Source organism: Zeus faber (assembly GCF_960531495.2).
Source record: "Zeus faber genome assembly, chromosome: 1".
NCBI classification, from domain to species: domain Eukaryota; kingdom Metazoa; phylum Chordata; class Actinopteri; order Zeiformes; family Zeidae; genus Zeus; species Zeus faber.
Window position 1 is genome coordinate 61,652,449 of NC_137193.1, and position 14,337 is coordinate 61,666,785.

A 14,337-nucleotide genomic window follows, 5' to 3' on the forward strand; every position below is an offset into this window, starting at 1 on the left:
TCCTGTGGTGTAAAAACCCGGCTTAAAATCTCCCTTTAGTTTTCAAGCGTTTGTGCACGATTAACCATCAATATCACGACAATGTTCGTCCACCTGAGTGTAAACTAAGTTAGCCTAGACCCCCGTTACCCACAGTTACAGCCCCTAGCGATAACACTCTGATGGACGCGGTCGCCAAGGGCCTTCAGCATCTCGACAAAATCGCAAACAGTCACACGAGCCCAGGACGCAACAGCTACAAGTGCATTCATCTCGAAATAAGTGAAAGGAAATGGGTTAGTTGATTGAGGTGACCCAAGATGTTCATTTTGCCTCAACCCCATCAAACATTGATCCATTTCCTCTTTACTTACGGGCGGAACTGGAGACTAAACGACTCGTTGGAAAGGGCATCTACAGTCGAAGTAGAGGTATACAGGGTAAGGCGGATCGATTATGGCTCTTTCTTTTCTGAGGTTGTGGAGAACGCCCAACTATTTACATATTTACCATTAGAAAAGAAAACCTAAAACAGACAGAAAGAACTAACTATAAATCCAAAAAGATGGGTCCATAAGGATCCCACCTCTTCAAGCAGCATGAGGTATGTTAAAACTTAGTTCGGCGGCTTGCAGAAAACATTGGGACGTGAAAACAGAACCGAGGAGTGTCCTGACCTTCCCTGAACCTCAACGAGGTTGAAGGTCAAGATGCCCATGAGCAAGGCACAGTCATCTATGTGTGACTTTATTAAAGCAATGAAGCATCAGTGGTGCCGAAATACAATGATGCATTCACAGATGCATACTCCAAAACGCTCCAATACCTAAAACATAATACAGCTGCATTAACTTCCCATTTTGTGTTCTATTTTGGGAGTGCAGGGACAGTCTAATGTTAAATCTGTGGTATCAGTGCATCCTGAAGTTAAAGTATGCCCCTGCTCTTAAACCACCGACTATACACCATTGGTTTAAGGGTAAATTACAAGCTGAGGTCTCAGGGTTCGGGACTATTTTTAAGGCATTTGTTGCTGATGGAGTCATGTGACTGTTTATGACGTTGCATTTAGTATTTATGGCGGGGAGACGCGACGTGCTCAGGGACGAGTTGCCGTGTTAGTGTCACCCATGTCTGTCCTACTGCTCATTTCCTCTCCTTTCTACACTTTAGGTAATATATATTTCTATACTCCAATTCTACCTTTCCCTAAATCCTCCCTTCCTGACTCCACTGCTTTACAGTATCTCCCGCTCTCCCTCTCCATTCTTTCCGAGGTCTGTTTTAAACTGGTGTGGTTTTCCTGTTCAGTGTGTCTGAGTTGCTATCCCTGTCCCGTTTGGCTCCCAGTCGGTCCAGCGTTCCCACGGTGCCCCTGTCCCTTTCCATGGTGGCCGTAGACATGGTAACCTGCTGAGCCGGCAGTGTGCCCGAACCAGACGTGTTGAGTGGCGCTGCGTTCTGTGCCACTGCAGCGGCCGCCGCCAGGTTGGACTTGGAGAGTGATGGGAGCGTCCCTCCGCTCAACACTGCGGCCCCTACGCCACTGGAATCCTTGGGGAAGTAGTTGTGGAGCTGGTACAGCGTGGCGCGGTCCACCGTGCCGTACAGTGGTGGGGCACCGCCCCCCAGACTCCCCAGCTTGGAGTCTCTGGACAGAGTGTACATGGAGATGTCCCCTCCTGCCCCTGAGCCGCCACCGCCGCTGTGGTGCGGATTTGGCAGGGTCGCCACGGAGAAGGGCGGTGCAGAGGGCGGCAGGCTGAAAGGCTTGGAGACACAGATGGGTGAGGTCTCCTGGGAGCGTGGGGGGTCGGTGGAGCGTGAGCTGGAGCGCGAGCGCCGGCGGAAGCGATAGCTGGGCAGGCGCAGCATGGCGTGCGTGGTGCTCTTGAAGAGGTCGGTGCGCGAGCGGCAGCGCAGTTCCTTGTTCTTTTCGATGTAGATGTTGACAGCTAAGACGCCCACCATCTCAGCCAGGATGAAGGACAGGCCGCCAAAGTAGAACGACCAGCCGTATGAGTAGTGCCACTTCTTGTCCTCGTCTTTCTTGGGGGAGATGTCGCTCAGAGCTGCTGAGATGTACACGATGACGCCGATAATGTTGCTGAGGCCTGAGGAAAAATGGCAGATCCCTCAGTGTCCCTCTGGGACAAATGATGCTGGGTTTTTTCACGTGAATTAATATATTGGGGCTTGGAAGTCATCTATTGTACAGGAAAGCATAAATACTTCATGATGTGACTATTTGATTGCGACATATTGGCCGGTAAATTACACTCAGGTCTGGTATTGCTGTTATAAGCACAACAATGAATTAGAAATTAGACAACCACTTCCATCTTGATCTTTGAATAGGAAACAAAACAGAAAGACGGGTCGATGAAAGGAAGGATAGAAGTTGAAAGATGAGAAAGATATTAAAGGGAGCATCGCATCTAGAACCTATACTCACCAAAGATGAAAATGAAAAACAATGAATAAATCGTGAGAGTGTGTCAAGATAGTTTACTAAGCCCACGTTTAAAACACAGGTTTCTAAATTGAAAATCGTCTCCAAAACACATGCCAATGGGCGCACCATAACCAGATGAAACCCTGGGGAAAGCAGATCCCGGAGGCATTACCTGCAGCCACAAAGAGAATCCCTCCCCCGAGGATAATGTTCCTCTTGCTCTTGTAGAAACAGCTGGATGCAACGCACACTCCACCCAGCAGGAGCAGTATAGCACTGAGGATGGGGAAGATGCTGGAGGCGCGCACCACACCTGTAGAAAGGGGCACGACACATTAATAAATTTTGACTTCAAATAGGCCTTTTAACCTATATCGTTCCCACTGCCATTTCTTGTCCATTCTGTCGAATATACTACATGTAAACCATGAACCAATATGACCACACTCAAAACCCAAAAATAAAGATAACCACTGTCTAGTGGATACTTTTAATTGATAGGCCAGGAACCAGGTTTGCAGTGTAAACAGTCTTTTTACTGGATTCTTCTGCCACGACAAATCAAGTCAAAGCATAAATTAAAGTAACTTTTTTTGAAACTCCAGCAACACATTACTGGTACAGGTGTGGGAGCCAGCCACGCTGTCAAGAGAGAGCGATGAAACAACCAAATCTTTTAATGACTCTGACTTTAATAGCTGCTTATTACCCCAATCTCCCGCAGCTATGCCCCCTTCCGGTTGCCAGTGCTGGCTCTCCCTACCTGCCAAAACCACTCCCCACTACCGCACTCACCATTATATTGTTAATACTTGTATGGGTCTTTAGAGGGTCTTTGAAGCATTTCGTACTTGGAATACGACAGCTGGTCCCAGAGGCCGCAAATCTCCCTTTGTCAGTTTTCCCTCAAGATTCAAGATTCAAGATTCAAGATTTTTTATTTGTCACATACATATACATACTTTCATACATATATGCAGTGAAATGTATTGTGTCACTGTCGAAAAGGAAGCTGGAATATCTGAGAATCCAGTAATTAATCCCGCAGCATTGTTTTGTAACCTTTGCAATTATTTTAACGGTACTAATAAACTTCCAGCAACCAAGTTGTGACTACTAAGCAGACAAAACCTGCCGCAATATGCTGACTGAAGCAGCGTCCCGCTACAGAACATGAATCACGCTCAGAAGGCGACATCTTCAGAAGAGGAGAGGTTTTTCCAGAAGAGCACCAGTTATGAAGGTGACTTCTCAGTCTGCCTGCACTCCATTTGCCATTGAACAGAGAAGAAAAAGCATTAGAAATAATTCATCAGCGTTTGCTCCATACTTCACTGAGAAACAGATAGGAGCAGCTTGCCGCATTAAGACAATTCATATGTGCAGATGGTAAATTGTGCACTGAGGTACAATACAGTAAAGTAAACTGTATTGGTGCTTTCAAATGCTTTCCTTGGATTTCTGCAAGGTAACATTAGGTTAAAACTAGAGCCTGACCCATATAGATTTTTTTTCTCACAGATACCAACACCGATTTTAAGGGTAAACAATTTCAGATAACCAATATTATATGCCGATATATTTATACATATTTTTATGCATACAATAAAATTGTATGTATAAAAAGTGATAACAAATCAATGTGATCAATATTTTTAATAATAACTAACTCAATTTGAGCCGTTGAAATAATTAACTGAAATAACAGTAACTCAAATTATTAGTATCCGAAAAAGCCCTGGCACTCTGTCCAGTGTCCTTCATGGCATAGTAATCACATGTAAATGAAAATAGTAAAAATAGTATAAAAAAAAACATCTTCATATGTTTTTAATCCCTCATCTCAATTTGTTGCCGTTGTGTTTTTGGCTGTCTATTTTTTTTAATTATTCCAGGATAGATCAAGGCCTGTCGCTTTAAGAGATTTCATTGTGGTAAATGTAGTTCTATTCAAACGGATTAAACTGCATGTCCGTCTGAGACATTTCATCAACTTTTTAAACTTTTGGAACTAAAATAAAACATACACGATTCCGACCCGTTGCTCTGGAGCTCAGATGTGTGAGGACACAAACACGGAATGTGTTTTTGACTCGGGGGAGAGTAAGGAATGTCATCATTTAAATTTTAGGGCCTAAACCCCAGCAGGGATGAATAAAATGTGATAGGAGGCCGATCTCCGCAGTCTCCACCGGCTTACTATTCACACTGACAATCCCTTAATGCTTATTTAATATTCTGCAAGATTACATTTAATCTTCTCTAAAATTAAATGTCCACAGACAAATATTGACTTCATTCAAGATTTAGTGAAGCAGTGGGAAGTAATAACTTCACTTACATCTACTCGTGACTTCTAAATCTGTGTAGGTAGGATATAAACTTTATCAGCAATTTATCAGTGAAATTTTAACCGATACTGATAGTTCTTTGGAACCCAATTATCGGTCTCATGATATATCAGTCGGGCCCTAGTTTAAACATTATTCATTACTTCGTCTTAGAAGGCTTGCTCATCTTATGTTTAGCTCACAGACTGAAAATAATGATGTAGCGTCTTCGAGTCACCCGATGGTTTAAGAAGACATTATTTGGTTGCTTGAGTTTGTGTTCCCGCTGGCTGCCATCTTGGCAGAATGGAGCCAGAGCTTTATAGATTTGGCAGCAGGGCGGAGTCTCGGTTTGTTGGGGGGCCGGGGCCAGTGAAACCACCAGACAGCCGGAGGAAGGAAGAGACATGCCCACCTTGCGCAAATGCAAACGAGAGACAGGTCAATCAAGGTAATCACACCCATGAATATACCTACCTAGTCTTTAAACCTCATTATCCTTCCCATGAACAATCACATTTTGATCACAACCAGGACACAAGCACTTAGTTGGTGGAAAATTGATGATGAACTTTGTATTTCGAGTGAGCGGTTTCTTCTTTTTCCATTGACTTCCATTCAGTCTGGGGTTTTCTGAAGCAGCATCTAGTGGTCCTCAGAGGAACTGCAGTCAATAAGCCAACTAAATAAAAGGCTTCTTAATTCTTGGTGATTATTATGATAGCTTAGTGATGGCCTACTGTCACATTTTTACATTTCTACAAGTCTTCTTTAATCCTTATTCTCTCCCTTTGTTTTCCTGGACACCCTGAATGTACACAAACATACAAACATATTGTTCATTCATACATACACATACATACACAATGTTCATGAAATGAAACTAAACTTTTAAAATGAATCAAATGGAAAGGCAGTACTGAGAGTATTACAAACCAGGGCGTGAAACCTGAAGCTCAGGCTGAAAATAATGTGTTAGTGAAGGTTGTTCTTTCAATCCATCTGTGGCAAGGAGGATTTTTTACACCCCCACACTCCCCGTGCACCTGGACACCACACACACACACACACACACACACACACACACACACACACACACACACACACACACACACACAATACACACACACAACACACACACACACACACACACACACACACACACACACACACACACACACACACATACACACACTCCACAAATGCTTTTCACCCCAATCTGACATCCGTGTATTGATGCCCGCCCACCTTCCTTCCTTCCTTCCGTCTCCGTGTGTGTGTGTGTGTTTGCATCAGAACACTGTAATGTCGTGTGTGGGTAAATTGATCTGTGATATAAATACACAGTATATCGATAGAACTTCTATTTAGTGAATTAATTAACAATGTAATGAAGAGTGTGTATTTTTGTGTGTGTGTGTGTGTGTGTGTGTGTGTGTGTGTGTGTGTGTGAGTGTGTGTGTGTGTGTGTGTGTGTGTGTGTGTGTGTGTGTGTGTGTGTGTGTGTGTGTGTGTGTGTGTGTGTGTTACTCACGCAGGAGATACTCTGCAGCATCCTGGTCGTAGTCTGCATCGTCTGGGAAATGATTGATCTGGGAACACACGCCTCGCTTCAGTCCTGAAAGAAAGAGAGTGAGAGAAGTTTGGATAGATAGACAGAAGTTACCCTCCGCCCACCTGGCCGAACACACAGACACGCCGAACTGTCTGACAATAAAACAGGAATCTGTCACATCGCTAATCAGCAGTGTGTGTATGTATGTGTGTGTGTGTGTGTGTCTCATCACTTCAGTATAGAAATTTGAAAAAATGATCCACCAGCGACCAAATGACTCACCACTCCAAAATGAGTTGTATAAAAATTACCATCAGCTTTCTATTCAAACCGTGTGTGTGTGTGTGTGTGTGTGTGTGTGTGTGTGTGTGTGTGTGTGTGTGTGTGTGTAGTGTTACTTGTTGCTGGGGGGTGCTCTTGGAAAGTCTGGAGTTTTGCAAAGATTTAGATGTATTATCATCTCAGCCCATGTATTTGGTTTATTGTTCAATTCCTATAGCATTTCAATACCTCGTGATGTTCTTTGATAAATTTAGACGGAAGAAGAAATGTGAATGACGTCCTGATTCCCTCTGAACGTGGACGGATCCCGAGTCCACGGGCCCGAGGGACTGAGGCTGCATCACTAGAGGGCCCCTTTCCCCACCACTGGCTTATTGCTTTTCGACCAATCACTGATCCCAGCGCTCCCTTTCTAAAAACTTCTGGGGGAAGCCCCTCCTCCGACAGCTAAACTCTGCTAAACCCAACTTAAGCCCCGCCCTTTTTCCAGAGCGTTGCGGGGATATACCCGATGTGGTTGAACTGCATAAAATTTGAGGATCAAATAATCACATGCCTCTCAGACAGCTCAATAGCAATACAGTAATGCAGTAAAAGTAGTCTTTCATTTTTGGGGAGTGGGAGGTGTATTTTGCAGACTTGACATTGACAGAACCCAGCCCGCAGTGACATGATTGGTCGAAACATACAGGAAACGAACGAAAGTGAAAGTGAAAGACATATTAGCGCCAAATTTGTGAGACTAGTTTTAGACTAAACCAAAACTCACACTCTGTGCTATAAGAGACAAATAGCAGAGAGAGGACCTTCTGCCCGTTGTACAGTGCACCAGGGACACCTTAGGGACAATCAATGGGAGCTCTGGAACCAGCGTAAGGCCGGCTCTCGACCACATATGTTTAAATGATTAAGATAAAACACATTCAAATAACAAAATAGTCTTAAAACTTCTCAGAGAGATGCTGCACTCATACCCTCCAGGCAGCAGATTCTCCAGAGGCCGGAATGTGTGAGGGCCCCGGGGTCTTTCTTGTCCTTGTTGTTGGGCTCCTCCTGGCTGGAGTTGGCCGTGCTGTTGCAGATGAAGGCCCGGGCGTAGAGCCAGTAGTCCGTGCCGATGGCCACTGTCATCAGGGCGAAGGCCGCAAACGCCCCCATGGTGGTCAGCAGCACCTGGATGCCACGTTCACACCACACCATGGCTGGATGAAGGGTTGGGAGTGGGGTGGGCAGGGTGATAATGGAGTCAGGGAAAACAAAGGTTAATAATGTAAGGGACAATGTGCAGCCGGCCATTGTCACAAGGCAACCACCGTCAGGGGTCTTGTATCACTCTGAAGGGGGTTATTTCACAATAATGACCGGCTGGCTGCACATTATGGCTAGTGACTAAACAAATACATGGCTACATAGCTTGTGACTAAGTAGATGAAGACACTGACACAGAATTTGGATTTGAAATGATTTTTATAACTAGTATGCCTATTATAAGAGCTTCCTCCAAAAAGATTGTCTAAAACAATGTAACTAGCGCTATTCGCCGACCAAAAATGTTTTTTGACTGACATACGATGAACCTTTCACTGTTATTATTGTTGCAGTAATCATGAAATGAGTCGTGCTGAATGGGATGTTCGGGAATTTTGATATCGATGTCCGCATTAATCTCCTTAAGTCTTTCACTGTAGTTTCTATGTCGTGTCACAAGATTGTGCCACCAGCTATTGTAAGTTCTGTGGCTCCGTGGCCGTGGTTGTTATTTCAAAATAACTGACCGCTGACAGCCACTCTGGACCAATCAGAATCGAGCATTCCACATTACGTGGAGGCAGGATGGTGTCAGGTGTTGAAGTGAAACCAAAAACCTGGTACCACTGGACATTGTGCAGAACTCCCTTTAATCTTTGATTTTTTGGGCTGATTCAGGGCTCAGTGTATTTCCTGCTTCCACTGAAACAAAGCAGTGAATCAATAAATTACTGGAAATAATAAACTTCTTCAAAATCAGTTCACTCACTATACTAAGACTGATTTACTCACTCAGTTACAGTAGTACTGAGTGAGTTTGTGTTTGTATCTGATAGGGAATAATTAGTAATGATAATAATAATAATAATAATAATAATAATAATAATAATAATGTAATCAGATGATATAAATAATCAAAGTGCTTTACATTCTGTCTGTACTTTACTGTAATCTGTTCACTGTATTTCCCAGAATATAATACTTTTACATAAAAAATATATATTTATCGTGACTCCTTACAGTAGGTCCAGGAAATATAGCATCATGGATTATTTGTATCAAGAATATTATCATTAACCACTAAGTATTCTAATGACACTTGCGATCTTATCAACTATTGCGGCAATGCTGAGCCTGAAATGCTTCAACAAATTGTACTGTTTGTTTGTGACTTAATATATCTCTTGTGTTAAGAGATATGAGATAATGCACTGGTTAACATGGGATCTCCTGCCACTCCAGCAGAGCTTCAAACAGGAATTAATCCGCCGTGAATGTATTGGAGACGGGACAAAAATAAACTGCGTTTACTAGAGAACAGGTTGGATCAGAAAGGACAGAGTGAAATGTGTTGAGAGCAGAGGAAGAGAAGGCAGAGATGCTCGTACAAATTCAGGCGTAGGTGGAAGAGCGGCAATGTGAGGAGATCAGAAGAGAGGACGGGAGAGGAAAGAGAGAGACAGGAAGAGAGGAAGAGAGGAGGAGGGAGGGAGGAAAGCAAGAAGACACTACCTTATGATGGAGGAGGACAGAAAAGAAAGGGCTGCAAATGAGTTGAATACAAAAGGGTAAAGACTAGAGGGGGAGATTGGAGAGGAGGGAAGAATGGAGGGAAGAGGTGAGGACCCGAGTGGAGAAGAGGAGTGCATTGGCGGACGATGTGAAATCGGAAAAGGAACATCGAAGAAGAGATAAAAGACTTAAATGAGAGGAAATTGTGAGCATGAAAATACAACAAAAGCATGAATAGGCCTGGAACCTTCTAAACCCGACGAAACCCTGCTAAACCCGACGGAAACCTGCTAAAACCAACTGAGCCCTGCTATAGATAAGTCCAACTGAACCCTGCTCAACCCAACTGAACGCAACAAAACCCAACTGAACCCTGCTAAACCCAATGGAACACTACTAAATCCAACTGAACCCTACTTAACCCGATGGAACCCTGCAATGGGTAAACCCAACAGGACTCTGTGAAACTCAACTGAATGTGAGCAGCAGAACAGAAAAATTCAATAAAATGTTAAAAAAAATGTAATTTAAAATTGAATACTAATCATTCATGCTTTGAAATAAATTAAGTTTTATAAAATTACAGTATTTCAGATTGAAGCCTTGAATGACAGTATCAAGATATTTTTACAAACAAAATGTATTAGAAAACAAATTTTGCCAAGATTTGTCTGCAGGTTCTGGTGATACGTTTCAACAAGTTTACCCAACACACCTTATCAACCAATCACTGCTAAGAATAGATCTCTGTTGGAATATAAACACAGGAAATAAAATTGAATCAAACCAAATCCTCTTTGTCTTTGTCTAATTCAAAGTGACAAGAGACGAGACACAAGGATGTCTCTCATTCCCCTTTTCCATCGAGGTGCGTCGCATTTCAACAGCAAAAGAACCGGCTCTCGGCCATGAAAATTGATTCCATAGCGGCACCACTTGGCTGCTGGTCCAGAACCAAGAACCCCTTACCTCAGAGGCTGGGGGCAGGTACAAGGGACGGCAGGGGTAGGCAGGACAATCTAGACCGATTAAAACTTTGTGACTGGCATTTTTATGATCACTTCAGCATGGATGTAAAATCTAAACAGTGGTCCGTGGAGGATTCTTAGAAGATTCGCAAGTTGAACCAACGGCGGACCCGCACAAGCACCAGCCCAGAACAAGAACTAGGTTGGCGTTGGTGGAAAGGGGGTAGCAGTGCCATCTAAGCTTTCATAACAGAATGAAAAAATAATAATGGTTGGACGGATCTTTAAGAACCAGCCATGCTCTACAAAAAAAAAAAATCCCCTTGGTATTACATCTCGAAAAATGGTAATATAATGTAGGAGCCAACACCCCCTCTCATCCATGTTGAAGTGTGACGTCATGTGCTTTGTGCTTTAGTCCAGCTCACCTTGTCTGGGTCATTTTGAATCATTTGTTTGTTTTTCAAAACCCTGAAACGTTATTCAGAATGGCTTTAACAAGTTCATCTAGTCCTCCAATTCTTGGTTCTTGTTGAAGAGATTCACGCTCACAGGAGAACATGTTGTCTGAGCTGCAAACTTAAATAGATGGTCTGGTCATAATATTAACGTTTCTTTACAAATGTCAGACACATCGATTCAGCAACTCAAGTGATCGCAACAAAACCGAACAGAACCCTGCTAAACCCAACTGAACCCAGTGGAACAATGCTAAACCCAACTGAACCCAGTGGAACAGTGCTAAACCCAACTGAACCCAGCGGAACCTGCTAAACCCAACTGAACCCAATGGAACACTGCTAAACTTGCACCTGCTAAAGCCAACTGAACCCTGCTATACCCAACTGAACACTATTAAACCTAACTGAACCCGGCTAAACCCAATGAACCCTTTAAATACCAAATGAACCCTGCTAAATCCTACAGAACACTGCTAAACCAGACAGAAGCCTACTAAACCAGATGGAACCCTGCTAAACCCGGCGGAACCCTTTAAAGCCAATGGAACCCTGCGATGGATAAACCCAATGGGACCCTGTGAAACACACCTGAACCCTGTTAAACCCAACAGAACACATCTAACCCTTGCTAAACTGGACACTCCTAAAGCCATCTACACCCTGAACAGAAACGTCCAGCGGGCCCCACTGGATTCAGACAGCAAAATGAAGCTCGAGTACAGAACCTAAAATGTGTGCATGTCTGTGTGTGTGTGTCTGTGTGTATGTGTGTACATAAACACACTTCTGTGTGTTTTTATGTGCATTCATGTGCACACCCACACAGTGTAAAAACACAGATTTTTGTTTCTGTACGGTGTGTGTGTGTGTGTGTGTGTGTGTGTGTGTGTGTGTGTGTGTGTGTGTGTGTGTGTGTGTGTGTGTGTGTGTGTGTGTGTGTGTGTGTGTGTGTGTGTGTGTGCATGCATATGCCTCTGGTGGTTGGCTGCTTGTGGGTGTATGGACGGGTAAATTGTGCGTGTATGTATTTGTACATGTGTGGGTATGGGTGCCGATGTATGCACCTAGTTTGCCTGTGTGCAAGGGTCAGTGCTAGTGGAAGAACACTGCTAAAGGTGTGCGTACACACACCCACACAAACATATAATATGACATATAGTAACATATATGTGTGTGTACATGCTACATATAGGGATGGTTGTGTGTTTGCTTGTGTGTGTTCTATGTATTAGTTTCAATGTAAGTATAAGACCCCACAGACATACACAGTATATATATATATATATACTGTTTATATATGTGTATAAAAAATACATATATTTTAAAAAAAATAGATAAATAAACAAATAAAAAAACACATATATATTTAATTATTATGTAATATTATTATTATGTGTGTGTGTGTGTGTGTGTGTGTGTGTGTGTGTGTGTGTGTATGTGTGTGTGTTCTACCTGGCGGCATGTTCCTGGCTTTAGCGTCCATCTCCTGTTCCTTGTTCCGTCCCCTCTCTTCTTCTTCTCCGTCTCCTTTGTAAGTGTGAAACGTTCGGTCGAAACCACATCCATCCACCGCTTAACCCTCACTTCCTCCTCTCCTCTGTGCTCCCTCCTTCCTTCCTACCCTCTCTGCCCCCCTGCTTCTCAGCTGATGCTTCGCCGTCTCCGTTTCTCCCCTTCTCCAGCTCTCTCTCTCTCTCTCTCTCTCTCTCTCTCTCTCTCCCTCTCTCTCTCTCTCTCTCTCTCTCTGAGAAAGGGAAACACTCCGGCGTCGTCGGCTTCCCTTCTTCTCATTCAACTGTCATAGCAGTCAGCTACGTTTCTGGAGGAGAGAAAGAGGAGGAAGTGCGAGAGACAGAGAGAGAGGAGAGAGAGAGAGAGAGAGGGGGAGAGGTAGAGAGAGGGAGAGAGAGGGAGAGAGAGGGAGAGGGAGGGAGGGAGAACAAGAGGCAGAGAGGAGACAGAGGGAGGGAGGTAGAGACAGAGGGTTCAAGAGAGAGATGGCTAGAGGAGGAGAAAGAGAGATAGAGAGAAAGAGAGGTGGGGGGACCAATTGAGAAAAAGATAAACAACAAGTGATGGAGTCTCAGAGCGAGGGATGAGACATGATTAGGAACGCAGGGTTCTGTCGCTCTCCTCTTCTGCCACTCTTCTACAGCTGCCACGTTCGGAAAGACGCAGAAAAAGTCCACAAATGGACAGAAAGGAGGAAAGAAGAAACATCCAGAAGCATCTCACCGGGAGACAGAGAGGGAGAAAGGGAGAGAGGGAGAAAGAGGGAGAGGGAGAAAGAAGGGAGAAAGAGGGAGAGAGAGGGAGAGAAGGAGAGGGAGAGAGGGAGAGAGAGGGACAGATTTTTAATTATAAATGATCAAATGTATTAAGAAATCGTTCAGTATTAAAATGCAGAAAATTAAAACGTAAGTAAAGAAAAAAGTAAAGAAATTAAAATAAATAATAACTGGAAGAGAGAAAGAAATGCAGAGATAGAGAGAGAGAGAGAGAGAGAGAGAGAGAGAGAGAGAGAGGGAGTGAGGGATATATATATATATATATACATACAGTATAAAGCAAAAGAAAATAACAGGCAATAGAAGAGCGTGCTCTCTTCCATTGCCATGGCAACAGCGGATTCCAAAGGCCTACGGTAGAACAACTGTGAATGCGTGTGTGTGTGTGTGTGTATTGGGGGAGAGAATGGATGGACGGATGAACGGATGAATGGATGATCAAAAAAATGTGTATTAGACCACCCAACAGACGAACATACATCAACAAAGGTGTGAACGCACGCACACACACACACACACACACACGCACACGCACACGCACACGCACACGCACACACACACACACACACACACACACACATGCACACACACACACACACACACACACACACTCACGCACACACTTACATGTATCACCAACAAACACAAAAACAAGTGTGTAAATGTGCAATGCATAGACACTCACACTTCCTAAAGCATGTACGTTCAGATTGAGATAAACACAGGCAGACAGACAGATGGACGGACGGACGGATGGATGGACGGATGATGAACGAATGGATGGATGGACAGATGGATGGACAGATGTGTGGATGGATGGACAGATGGACGGACTGACAGATAGATGAACAGATGGATGGACGGATGGATGGATGAACAGATGGATGGACAGACAGATGAACGGATGCATGGACAGATGGGTGGACAGGAGGATGGATGGACAGATGGACTGAGAGACGGACGGATGGATGGACTAATTTGTGGATGGACAGATGGATGGTGGATGGATGTATGGATGTATGGATGGATGGATGGATGGATGGGTAAATGATGAATGGATGGATGGACAGATTGATAGATGAATGGACAGATGGACTGATGGATGGATAGCATCCATCCATCCATTCATCCATTCATCAGTCCATCCATCCATCCATCCATCAATCCGTCCGTCCGTCTTTCCATCCGTCTATCCAGTGGATGGATGGAGGAAGATGAGAACAATGTAAAGGGAGCGATGACAGATTTGAGTCACGGTC

At 43.9% G+C, this 14,337-nt stretch overlaps 1 protein-coding gene across 1 annotated transcript; it reads right to left on the reverse strand.

Moving 5' to 3' along the window:
• Nucleotides 1-1,263: 1,263 nt before the first annotated feature.
• On the reverse strand, nt 1,264-12,273 carry LOC307228099 (voltage-dependent calcium channel gamma-4 subunit-like; the record flags this gene model as incomplete). The annotated part of the gene is made up of 5 exons (XM_079997621.1): nt 1,264-2,093; nt 2,607-2,747; nt 6,299-6,382; nt 7,576-7,803; nt 12,243-12,273. The coding sequence occupies 5 exons, from the start codon at nt 12,271-12,273 to the stop codon at nt 1,264-1,266; spliced, it is 1,314 nt and encodes a 437-aa protein (XP_079853747.1).
• Nucleotides 12,274-14,337: the final 2,064 nt, after the last annotated feature.